The 13,248-nt window shown below is 29.8% G+C and overlaps 1 protein-coding gene across 1 annotated transcript in view; it reads right to left on the bottom strand.

Moving 5' to 3' along the window:
• Window positions 1–1,032: 1,032 nt before the first annotated feature.
• The window catches only part of LOC106463424 (centrosomal protein of 290 kDa-like), a 149,136-nt gene continuing 136,920 nt past the window's right edge, over window positions 1,033–13,248 (bottom strand). Inside the window, exons 40-43 of the mRNA XM_022390915.1 lie at window positions 13,176–13,245; window positions 10,603–10,758; window positions 5,460–5,591; window positions 1,033–1,250 (exon numbers count right to left, since the gene is read on the bottom strand). Coding sequence (XP_022246623.1) covers window positions 1,197–1,250; window positions 5,460–5,591; window positions 10,603–10,758; window positions 13,176–13,245 — 412 coding nt within the window. The 3' untranslated portion in view covers window positions 1,033–1,196. The remainder of the gene's footprint in view (window positions 1,251–5,459; window positions 5,592–10,602; window positions 10,759–13,175; window positions 13,246–13,248) is intronic.

Genomic DNA, 13,248 nt, shown 5'->3' on the forward strand with positions numbered 1-13,248 from the left:
AATACACTTTATCACTTACTTGAGAACTCATAGATACTTCTCTAAATTCAGACATTATAAAAAATGTGTTCATTTAGACTTTTACAAGTCTTTCAAATATTATTTTCAAACTAGTTCTTCTATTAAAATAGCAATTACATAAATTTGTAAAATGTACACTTTTTATACTGTTCTGAACACATTTTGTGTTGAAAACAAAATAAAGTAATACAAATTACATACACAGATATATTTTGAAAACTATAAATAATAGCTATCACTAAACCTTAAAAAGATCTCCTGGATCACCATATTTTTTGGAGAATGAATCTTCAAATATTAAGAACAGTTGAATACAGTTAAGATATAAAAAACATATGCATTTAACAATATTCAGAATAAAAGATATCAAAGATACATGCCTGACTATAAAAGCATGAGCAAACAACTCTAATGCACAGATGGATGGATCTGAAGAAAAAGGAAAAAGTAGCATGGAAGAATAAATACATTTAATAAAGGAAACATGCATGTATCGTAGTAAAAAGAATAGGCTCTATGGACAACCTTTTGGGAGATGGACACATGCACTTCAGTAAGTATTAATAAACGAAATACTGAAGAAAGCTCAGTTACTCATCTATTTTAGGGATCAACTGCTATAAAACCAGGTGGAAAAAGAAAATAATGTATAATACATATAGAGCGTTTGGGCCGAGTATTAAACATATGTTTATGAGATTCATTTTATAAGTCAATTGGCCTGCACAGTATAGTTCATTCCTTGTGAGCTTATACATCAGTCTTAAAGCATTCTTTGACCTGATTAAGGAGTTTGCATTTGTGTATGAATAAAAATAACTAAATTAAACATAATTTTTATAGATTATCATATCATCTATTTGAAATATTTTAAGACAGTTTAATAAATTGTTAATTGGCATTCAAGGTTTGAAAATAAAAAATCTAACATTTTGGCAGAAAGTCCCTTGTACTTTCATTTCCGAATAGTTTGGCTTATCTTACATTAAGTAGACATGGTCATGAAGCATCTAATATAAATTAAAAGTATAATGAGATCATAACTTATTTCTATACATTCTCAATGCTCTGTAATGTAAAACTAAAACAGTTTGAGATTTCAAACAGTAGATGGAATGATGACTCGAAATTCCTGAGTGGTGTGAGAACTGTAGTAGTTTAATCTCATATGAATGTCATTTTTGTTGTAAAACTTGGTTCTCTTTCTGTTCTCTCTGAAAGTTTTTGATCTATATAAAAAGAAAAAGTTTGTTTTTAAAAGATGGTTTTACGATGTGAAATTATACTTCTCTCACATTGCTACCAAAATTTTGCCAAAAAAAAAGAATATTTTCTACTGCAAACCATAAATGAAAAATTTACTTTAACTGCTTTAGTGTTATTTGAAATTTTTCACACTTTCAAATGTACATAAAGAAAATTGACAAAACAAACTAATGAACTGTAAAATTACAATTAAATATACACAAAGATATTGGTGGTTATAATATGTATCCATAACTGAAATATTTGTTTCAATCACTGAAATATCACTTTTATCTCACTCCAGAAAGAGACCATTAAAGCCAAAACTCAACCTAGAAGTAAGTCTTGCTCCATAGGACTTTGTTCTTGTATCTTATTATTTGTACATTTGTGAATGCCATATATTGTTTTAAAAAAGTATAAACAATAATTTAAATTTTATAGATTTATAACTGCAGATAATCTGTTGAGACAAAATAGGTTGGAGTTAAGAGCCTTAAAGAAAGAAACTGTAAAAAGCTTTTGCTGAAGCTATTATATAATATGAATAATTTCATTTCAGGTTCCTTATTGGTAATAAGTACTTTTAGAAGTTACAACTTTTTACTGCAAAAGCCTAAACTTTTAAAATATATTATATAATATGAATGAATATTTTGATTTAACAATGAAATTGGGACTATTGAGAATGTAGATGAACATAAGTTCTTGCTTGTTTGTTTTCTTCTAAGTAATCTTAGTTTGAAAGTATGAATCATCAGGTTGTTTCTTCTTAATTAAAAACTTGCATTTTAGCTTCTATACTGAGGCCTTTTTCAGGTCAAAGTGCAAGCTGAAACATCATCCCACTCCAGAAAGAGATGGGAACAGTCCATTAAAGTTCAAACTCTACAGTGTTTATACTGTCTAAAATACTCTTAAAACAAGATTTCCTTTTATTTCAAATTTCAGATTCATTTCAAAATGAGATAAGTATACAAATTTCAAAAATGTTATTGTTTCATTACTTGTTGAAATCTGAATTTAATCACAGCAGAATTGTTACATATTTCCAAAGCTGTATGTATACAGTTTTTTATGTTTATGAAAAACATACAAAAGCATATAATCTGCAGCTCACCACTCTTAATAGACCATACATGTGATTATGTTGAAATCCTGTCAAAATTAACTGGGCTGTGCGACTGATTTATTATTATATATTTATTTTAATATCAAGGTTTGTTTAGATTAAATGCATATTTAGAAATATGCATAGCATATATTGTTAAATATGTAGTGCAAAACTCCCACCTATTCTCTAAAGTTATAGAAGATTCTCGAGTATAAGAATCAACAAAATATGTGCGCGCATAAACTCTAGTATAGCGTGTTAGTATTGTTACATAATCTGAATTTTCAAGATACTCTCCACACTCCTATAAATATAACCAATGTGATGTGCCAAAAAATGGTATCTATTTGCTACAGTCAGTGTGCTATAAGCTTTGGAAGCTATAACTGTGATTATTATAATGCTTATCAATCAGAAAACTTCTGATATTTGACCAAGAGCATTTACAAAGTTCGAACATTACAAATAATTTAACTTCAGTGGATTCTCATCGGACATTAGTATTTTTACAAAATCATTATATAACTTCACAGTGGAAAACTCAGCGTGTGTGGCTGGTGAATAACAAAGGACACAGCAAACTAGCTCCCCAGTAAGCGAACTGTACCTACATCAACTTGTAATTAACTTGCTCATTGTGAACTCTCAATAAGATATCAAGGAAGTTCCAGACTAGAAAGAAGACTTTATATTGCTTGTAAGTTTGTAACATTTTTGTATATAAATCATTGTGTGTTAATAAAGAAAACTGTGTGTGTATCAATCTTGTTGGCAAATATCATAAACTGGAGATATATCGGCATATATTTAACTGTTAAATTTAAATTATCATTTAGTTTGGTTTTAAACCATTCGAAATTGTAATCCGTAACAGCTGTTTGTACTGAGGACAGAAGATAAAATGTGTTTTGATACACTAATATATATATATATATATATATATCTACTTAGGTAAGGCATTTTCTTGACACACTTTCAATCACAAAAATTTGATTCTTTAAACTAAAAGAAGCTGGTTCATCATAGATAAATACCCAGGTATTAATGCAGTGGATATTCAATATTGTCTATTTATGAAGGATATTCAATGAGACATCACAAATTCTACAAAGCCCTACTGTTTTTGTTCTATATCAAATTGCATCCTGTTGAGTTAGTCCAACATATGTTTGAAAACACAACTATGATATAATTTCCCTCACTGCTTCTTAGCTGGGATTGGTTTCTTCCTGGGTCAAGTTGTACTAAATGGCAAAACTTACAACACAGAAAGCATCTAACTTGTAACAGGCACGTGTACAAGTAAGGTCAATGTCACTGTAACTTTTTAATTAACTAAAGTAATTTTTATATTTTCAGAATTATTCACTATCCATTTATACTATAGCATATCCTAAGATACTTCTGTAACTTGACTTTTTAATTAAGCTGACAAGAACAAAGGGACAAATCTCAGGTTGTGTTCTATCTTCAAAATATTCTGCAATTCTTGTTATTACAAAAAGGAATTTTATATACATACTCTTCCCAACTGTGTAATTTCTTTGTTTATTCAAGTATTGACTCATATGCATTGAGTAGTGCTGTTTTTCCACTTTGACACCTCTTTCCCTCATGTTTAACAAGCTAAACTTGTTAAAACTTCGACAAGAATGGAAAGCACTGCATCTGCAAATTTGCAATAATTTTCAGTGCACTGATTGATAGAATTACTAAAGATTCCAAGTTGGCACTAATAATGGCCATCTTGTTGTTATGCTTTTTTCATTAAAAATTGTGACTAAAAGAGTGACCAAATATTTTGAAGCCATTTTATTATACAAAGTGAGTTTATGATATTTTTATCATTTTCAAAAATAAATTATATATCTTTGTTTGAGCAATATTTCAATACTGAACATGCTAACATTACATTAAAAGTAAAGATATATGAATCTAGCAAGATTTTGGACATAGTTTACAATAGCAGTAAAAGTTTTAACACTGAAGTTTATCACAAGTCTTTAATTTGAATCTAATAAAGGATCTTGTTAAAATATTACTTACAAAATTGCTAGTAGTCATGGATTGTTCTAAAGAGATTTAGAAAAAAATTAAACAATTACCATTACAATTACCATTCATTACAAGGTAATGAATCTAATCAGTTATACTACAGAAAAAAAGATGTGTGTGTGTGTATATATATTTATTTAGAAGTCACTTTGCCATTTTCGTAATAATAGTACAATACACTATAATTAATCTTGTAATTTTTTGGTTAGTTAGCATTAATTATCTTAAGGTCTCTAATTCCAAAACCTACAACATTATAGTTTAGGATATTTCATACTTTGTCATCTGTTTTGATACTAACAAAATGTTAGTGGAAATACTTATAATATGAATGATCTAAAAGAGATAAGGGAGATATTGGCAAGTCTCCCAATAGCTTTAGAGGAAACATTAAGATCAATTTCTGGATTTCTCTAGATATGATATATGAAAATGTCAGAGAAATACTGTTTGTTTGGAATTAAGCACAAAGCTACACAATGGGCTATCTGTGCTCTGCCCGCCACGGGTATCTAAATCCGGTTTCTAGCGTTGTAAGTCTGCAGACATACTGCTGTGCTACTGGGGGGCGAGAAATACCAAAATACTTTATACGACTGATGCTACTGTCTGAACTATGCCCTCCTTTATCAGTCATACTCAGCCTGATCACCATGACTATACATTATAGCTATACAGGTTGCACATGTAGATGTCATGCCCAAACAACAACAACAAAAAAAAAAAACCTGTGCACATATGCATATGGAATAGTCCAGCTATATCCAAAAACAACTGTTAATGGATAACATTTAACACTAATTGAAACAGAAGAAGACAATATTACTGTGTTTTACCATTTCAAACTTTATACTTCCTCATTCAGAAGTCTTTCTTTGAAAGCAATGTTTTCTAAATTTGCTTCCAAAATCTTCTTTAACCCAGTAGTAAAAATTGGGAGAATATGAAAAAGTGAAAAGTGTTAAATAATGTAGGGCCTGTAATATACAAATATTTGTACATAATTATTTAATTGAAAACTCACCCCTTGCAACTCATTATCTTTCCTTTTTAATTCAATTTCCATTGTTCGAACTTTAACACTGAGCTCAGAGTTTTCTTGCAGAAGAGCATCAAATTGTCGTTTTTTTGAAGAGTTATACCGCCATCCATCAGTCTGTCAAAATAATGCAAGGAAGATGTAGGTTATAAATACCATAGACTAATATAATTATGAATTGCTATGATTCAATGGTTAATTACAATTCTCATTATGCACACTCAAATTCAAGACCAAATGCATTTTTTAAAGTTCATTTTTTCAAACAAATTCACTAGAATCTTATCAGTATGTTTGTGAAATTTCTTGAAGAAGAAAATATACAAATAATTTCAATAGTTATTTAAAAAATGAAACTTACCAAATTTAACACAAATTCACAAAATATATCAATAATCTAATTTCTGTTATTTTTGAGGAAAACATGTTTAGTTAATAAAATTAGTTTTCATATGCAAGTAAACTGCATTTACACAAAGGTAAAAATTTATCAATAAGAGTATTTATTTTTATGAGATAATATTAATTTAATATAAATAACGTTTTCAATCATTTATAGCATCAGTTCTTAGCATAAATTCTGTGAAATTCCTTAGGGTTATTATTTTATATTCTCAAGCAGATAGTAACACAATAAATATATAGTTTACCCAGAGCAAATGTATGTATTTAATTATGGACACCAAGGTTTTATGTAATAATCTGGGAAAAGTTCAATATTTTCGGCAAATAAAATACCAGGAAATAATAGTTTCATAAATTTGTGACTGCTGTTTGAGAGGTGTAGCTTGGAGACCATAATAATTAACATATATTTTTTGACAGGTAACCTAAAGACAAAATGCTAGAAGGACCAGGTTTCAACTCATTTCCACCTTAGTCTTTAAGGTCTAGAAATAAAGGTCTTCCAACACATTTTATTACATTTTCTGCATTTTTCCTGATTGTAGAACTTTTACATGAGTAAAACAGCATGGCACGTACAGTGGAGGTTAGTACTAAACTGTACTTAGTTAATGGTAAATTACTATATACAAAAACTTTTTAGTGTAGATTTTTATATATAACATTGACTATATTGAAAAGAATCCTCCAATCAAGAATGAAAATGTTTACAAATGGAATGAATGTGCTATATAATATGAAGCAGCAGTTTCTTTGAACACATATACTGAAAAATAAAAGGAAAATTGTTGATTATCAACTTTATTAGTACCAATATCTTGATTTAAAAAGTATCAAGCTAATTCTGGTTTATCTTCATACACATTTGTATCATAACAACACTTCCCTCAATTATGCTAAAGGATTTTATAATAATGATGAAACATACGTAAATTGAGGATTTCAGTTCATATCAGTTTCTGATATTTTGGGTCAATTTTGACAGATTACTACTGCCAGTGGAAATTATCTTTTAGGTTAATTATTAGAAACAAAATCTTGACTTGACCAATGAGTAGTACTTAAAATGTTGTTTTAATTTACAAGCAAGTTACTTATTCAATGCTATATCTAGTATCAAAAAGAAGTTTTTAAAATGGTATTTGTTTTTGTTTTTTTGTAATTAAGCACAAAGCTACACAATCGGCTATCTGTGCTCTGCTCACCACTGGTATCAAAACCCGGTTTCTAGCGTTGTAAGTCTGCAGACATACCACTGTGCCACTAGGGGGCATCTTAAAATGGAACAGTAGTGCATGATAATTTTGTGCAAGATAATGTTATTTGCATTAACTTTTAAATTTGTAATATTTAAAACTAAGTTTGTGAAGACAGTAAAGAATGATTTAGCCATCTAATATGCATTTAGAAGAAATTCTCCTTGAAAATAATGATGTTTCCACCACCTCCTTAACCCTATTATTACAGGCATCTCTGTACTGTGCATGTCACGAAATTTTACTTTGTATTACATTCAAAATTTAATTAAGCAATATTACTATTAATGTATACCAATGAAATTAGCATTCAAATTTACATTATAGTTCAGAGTTTTATATATCCAAATTTTAATTCCTTTATTTCAAAGGAGTACACCCAGTACAAAGGAGTATACTGAGTACACCCCGAGAACACCCGTTGACGTGTGTCTCAATAAGGAAAATAAAAAACTATATGTGAAAAAGTAAAAATTTACAATTAAGAATATAACCAAAAGAAGATTTTCAAGATTATTCAATGAATAATTCAAAGGTTTGTAAATTTTTTCTATTCTTAATTTTAAACCTTTCACTGCACAATATGTTGATGATAATACTCAAAATATTCATAGTTTGAGTGCAAATAACTAGAATACAAAAATAACAAATCTTTAATTAAAATATGTAATTAAAATAATCTCATTCTTTGTGTTCAAAATACTTGTAATCTTTTACAAAATTTTACCAATTGTTGTGAAGATACATTAAGAAACCTCAGAGTTATCATAAATATTGTTGGAGATGGGGCAAAGCTCATATGGAGAATGATACACAGATATTTTGGTGCTTCTCTCTTGGAAGAAGATTAGTGTTAGGATCATGGTCCAAAGCAACCACTGAGCTCTGCCAAATGGAGGACCAGCTAGACTTGTTTACTTGCTATAACAAATAAATGTTATGGTAAGTGAACAATGATTTTAACTTTTTTTTTGTCTTGTATATGATTTGCTTCAAAGTAGTTTGTTAAAACAGCATTAAATGTTTAGTATATCTTATTTTATCATTTATGCTTGGTTATTACCTATCAAGCAGTAAATTTTGTGTATATTATGATTAGGTTATAATCTGTTTTATCTATTAAATTTTATATCTGGCTATATGTTTAATGCCAGATCTTTACTTTTTTACTTTACTGTGACATTGTTTCATTTTATATTATGGTTGGCTGGTCTTGTCTAATTTAGTTCAGATTGATTTTTATTCATGTTTCTTGTATTGTATTGCATTGTACCAATTATTGAGTTCCTTATTTGACTATATTAATATATGCTTTATGTTGGATTGATTATTTTCATCCAACTGTTACATTTGTGTTGAAGGTATTTATGTATTTTACCCAGTATTATATAATTATGGTAATTATTCGGTTTTGTTGAATGTATCAACTATGTAAACTATTGTATAGTGACTTTGTATTGGAATTTTGGAACTGATGACTTTGTGCTCTGAATCGTGTGGTTATGTCTAGAGTTTCAAAAGATTTAAATGGTAAATTTAGGTAAATGAGGAAGAGTTATATATGGTTCATATAATAAACTTTACCCTTCGATAGGTATCAGTAAATTAAATGAATTTATTTCTGTATGTAGCCCAAACATTAGTTATAATCATGTGAAAAAAGCCTTAAAGTTGTAATTTCTTGGATGAATGCAAGTCTGGGGCATTTTGAGAATCACATGGAACAGTTGTACACTGGTACATTGTATTTCTTTGTGTGAAGCCACCTGTACAATTGTCCAATAAGAGTCAGGAGAAGACCTGACTGTGACTTGTTAAGTTGTAGTGACGGCTTCCACTCCTTGGGCTGAGATTTCAAACACTTTTAATCAGTTCAATATCCGATTTCAAAGTGAGAAATCTCTGTTTAAAAAACAAGCTTGTTATATTTTGTCTTCTGAGTATCCAGCCGACCAGTATTTCCTCATTATGAATGGTTAAGTTGTAGAGATTCTACTGCCCCTTGGGCTGAGATTTCGTGCACTTTTAGTCAATTTAACTTTAGACTTCAAAGTGAGAAACCTCTGTTTGAAAAGCAAGCTTGTTATCTTTTGTCTTCTGAGTATCCAGCCAACCAGTATTTCCTCATTATGAATGATTAAGTTGTAGATTCTACTGCCCCTTGGGCTGAGATTTCGTGCACTTTTAGTCAATTTAACTTTAGACTTCAAAGTGAGAAACCTCTGCTTAAGAAGAAGGCTTGTCATCCCTTGTCTCATGTGTATCTAGCCAATCATCTTCAAGTTTCTTTCGTGTGTGAAGTTTACAGTTCAGTTTACTCCACTTTACTTTCATTCCAATTTATTCACCTGTATTCACAGAGTGGCAGTACCTATTTTTACCCCCCCAATACATTTCCACAGTTTTGTGATTCTTTCAACATGAATTAAGTTACTGGTGGAAAATAACGATTCATTCTAAACATATTAAAAATGAATTTGGTAGTTGGAAAGAGTTCAAAAGAAATTAGTTACCCACAGATAGGTAAAGGTCAAAAACAGATGGTCTTTAAACTGGTTATTTCATATTAATTTTTTTTTCATGATTTATATCATATCTTGGCTTTACTTTATCAAAATGGGGCCAATAAAATTGCCACTCTAATTGTAAACATTTTTCAGGGAAGTGTGCCTCAAAAACTATGTAGTTTTCACTTGCTAAATGCTTTTAGCAGGCACACTTCTAACAAGCTTGATTCATTTCCCCTCCATTTGTTTCCAAACATCTACAATTCAGTTTTAGTTAATCTTATTGAGCTCCTTCCTAAGCATTTTACTATGCAGTAAAGCATTTCTATTTTGTACAATTTATTCAGTCTCCTCCCTTGTCCATCATTAACTTTAAATTCCCTCTTGACATCCAAATCTTCACATCCACCATTGTTAGATGGATATAGCTTTGAATACATCTACTTTATAACCAGATTACACTGAATCTGATCCAAAGTAAGAAAACTAGAACGTCTTTCCTTACTGTTAAATTCTTGATATTCTGTGTAATTTTCTGTCCACTATAATTTCTTATCACAGCTTTAAAAACTACTCGTTCAAATTCTAAAAAATCTAAGATCAAAATGGTAAAAAAAAACATTAAAATGAAGGATGAACACAATCTGCACTATTTTGTAGCAGAATTCAATTAATAATAAGACAGTTATTTGGTGCTAGACTAGACCAAACATGCATAGTTTTCAACATGATTCAATGTTGCATAATTGGTTATTTCACAAAGAGACAATGTACAATGACACGGTACAATTTACAAATAGTATGAAATATGTGCAATAGGTGAGACTATAATTAACTAAAACATCATTATTTACTAAGGACATAGATACACATATAAAATAATAAGGCAGATTACTTTTACTTAAGACACAGGATGTAAAGTAACTCAGAGCTTCAGCATAGTAATAAAGTGAAAGATACCTCACTACTTCCCGATGCATCTAATTTGGACTGTGTAAGTTCTTCCATCAAATCCTTGTTTTGATTTTCTAATGTTTGAATTCTGAATTTGGCTTGAACAAGTACACTTTCTAAATCATCATCCTGGCAAAACTCAATAGTTTCATATGTTTTTACCTGAAATACAAAAAGTTGTTACTGAATACCAGCTAATACATGCATTATTTACATATCTCTATACCAAAAATTATACTCACCTATCTATATCCTAGCATTACAAACTTTATGTGCTTTTTTTATAACTTTCGAATAATTTCTCATATTTTTTATAACCTTTTATACATATCTTGATCCATAAGTTGCAAGAGCTGATTGAATTTTCTTGGATATTGTTGCAGATGAAACATTAACATTTTGACTCACTATTTCATTGAAATGGGAAATACAAAGTTTTTTTATTTTATTAACCTTAACAAGTAAGGTTCATAAGAATCTAGAAAAGGCTAAATAATGTGATTAAATAACAATTCAAACTTTGTTCATTTACTGAATATCACTTATGTCATGTTTCAGTGAGTTAGTACACACATCAGAACACTAGAGGAGACCCATAGTGATCAGAAAGCAAAGCAGATATCCCTTGTGTAGTTTTGCACAAAATTCCAAACAAACCAAACCCTTCTATTGATGTGGAACCTTGTAAGCATAAAGTAATGTGGGTCATAACCACTCCACAGATGCTCCAACAATCCTACATCAGAGTGAGATGAACATGGTATCTTGGTGCATAGTTACCAAACATTAACATGTCTGGAGAACAACCAATAGTTTAGTGATCTGTTTCACATTATGCCACCATTACACATAGTATAATTTGGGTATTCCAACTTAGAAATAATGCACTTAACAGTTTGTTTGAACAATCTCCTCAGCCAAGCTATTAAATTGAGAATATTAAGGTATAGTTTGAATATTTACCATACCCATTGTTTCCCAAACACTAGCCATCCCTAATTTAGCAGTGATAGACTAGATGGAAGGCAACTAGTCAACACCACCCACTTCCAACTCTTGGACTACTCTTTTAACAGTGAATAGTGGGATTGATCGTCACATTATAACACCCCCATGGCTGAAAGTGTGAGCATGTTTTGCAACGAGGATCAATAGAAGGGGAAAGTGGCTAAGTACAGGAGAGGACACATTGTTTTAAAAGTATAAAATGCAAATATCTGATTACTTGTGGTAATTCAAGTTAACTGATTTTCACAATGACTAGAGATTCAAGACCTAATGTGTGGTATTTTTCTTGTTAAGCAGAAAGCTATACGGTGGGCTATCTGTGCTCTGCCCACCATGGATATTGAAACCTAATTTGTAACATTATAAACCCTTAGACTTACTACAGAGCCACTAAGGAGGGCCATAGTATGTGGAAAGATAAGTTTGGTGAATTGTTGCAGTTGAAATAAAACAGAAAAAACAGACAGGTACTGATGTTAAAAATAAAACATTAGTCTCTGTAAGTAAAGAAAAGCTGGTCATCTGGTGGTGAATTACTGGGTTGAAAATAAGTTGAAATGTAAAATAAATGAAGAAAATAAGCTGTGTTAAAAACTTAAAAGTAAATTAAAGAAACTGTATTTAAACAAAAGAAAAATGAAAATAAGCTGCACTTGGAAATATGTACTGAGGATAACACAATCAGTAGCAGTAACTCTTAAAAAGGGCAAAAAACAGACAACAACTCTTGGTGTTTTCAAGAGAGGAATGAATCTGTTTGAAGAATGGTGTTTCAGTTTCACCCTCTCTCTGTTGATCAGTCATAAAATTCAAAAAATCACACGTAAATAATGACATTTGTAAATCAGTCTCACATATACAAGGTAAAGTAGGAAACTATACAACTAGTCCATGAAATATCAAACCTTGGTAGAAAAAAGTAACACCCATATGATCATGATCATGATTTAGGATGTTTTGAATGAGAACTGTAACTATGACATATAACTAATTTAGGAATGTGAAGTACATGGTAATTGCATAACTATATGTATTAAATATATAGAATGTGATTTATTAACAGAAAAGTGAAGAATTGGATACTCTTTTTTTTTACTGAAATTATTATTCTATAAGATATAGAAATACCTGTTTTCCTTCTTGAAACAATGTTTATTTTTCTTACAATAATATTATAGCTATGTAGTATGAAAATTTCAGTTTTATTTGCATTAATAGTTAATTATATAAATCTTAAATTAAAATGTAATATTAAATGAGTTTATCAATACAAGTACTTCAATCATTCTTCAATAGTTTATATTTTGCTTTTTTTTTAACATCTTTGTTGTCCTCTTTACTTGTGCGAACTTTTCAAAGAAAGTTTTGATTAGAAACACAATTTTGAATGAACATAGCCTTATTACATAATGTGAGTCATTTCTTCTTTCTCTTTACATATCTGAGTTTGGTACAATTTCTTATTACACATTTTTCAAAATTAATATACCTAAGCTAATATGAAATGCAGTAATAAAACCTAGAACTTTTGATTTTACTAGAGGTAAGTCTAAGAATTGAAATATACTAACCCTCTCTTCAAGTTCATCACGTTCTTGCTGTAATCTCTTCTCTCTTTCAGCTGCTTCTTTTAGTATCTTTCTA

Source organism: Limulus polyphemus, unplaced genomic scaffold (genome assembly GCF_000517525.1).
Source record: "Limulus polyphemus unplaced genomic scaffold, Limulus_polyphemus-2.1.2 Scaffold1403, whole genome shotgun sequence".
NCBI classification, from domain to species: Eukaryota; Metazoa; Arthropoda; class Merostomata; order Xiphosura; family Limulidae; genus Limulus; species Limulus polyphemus.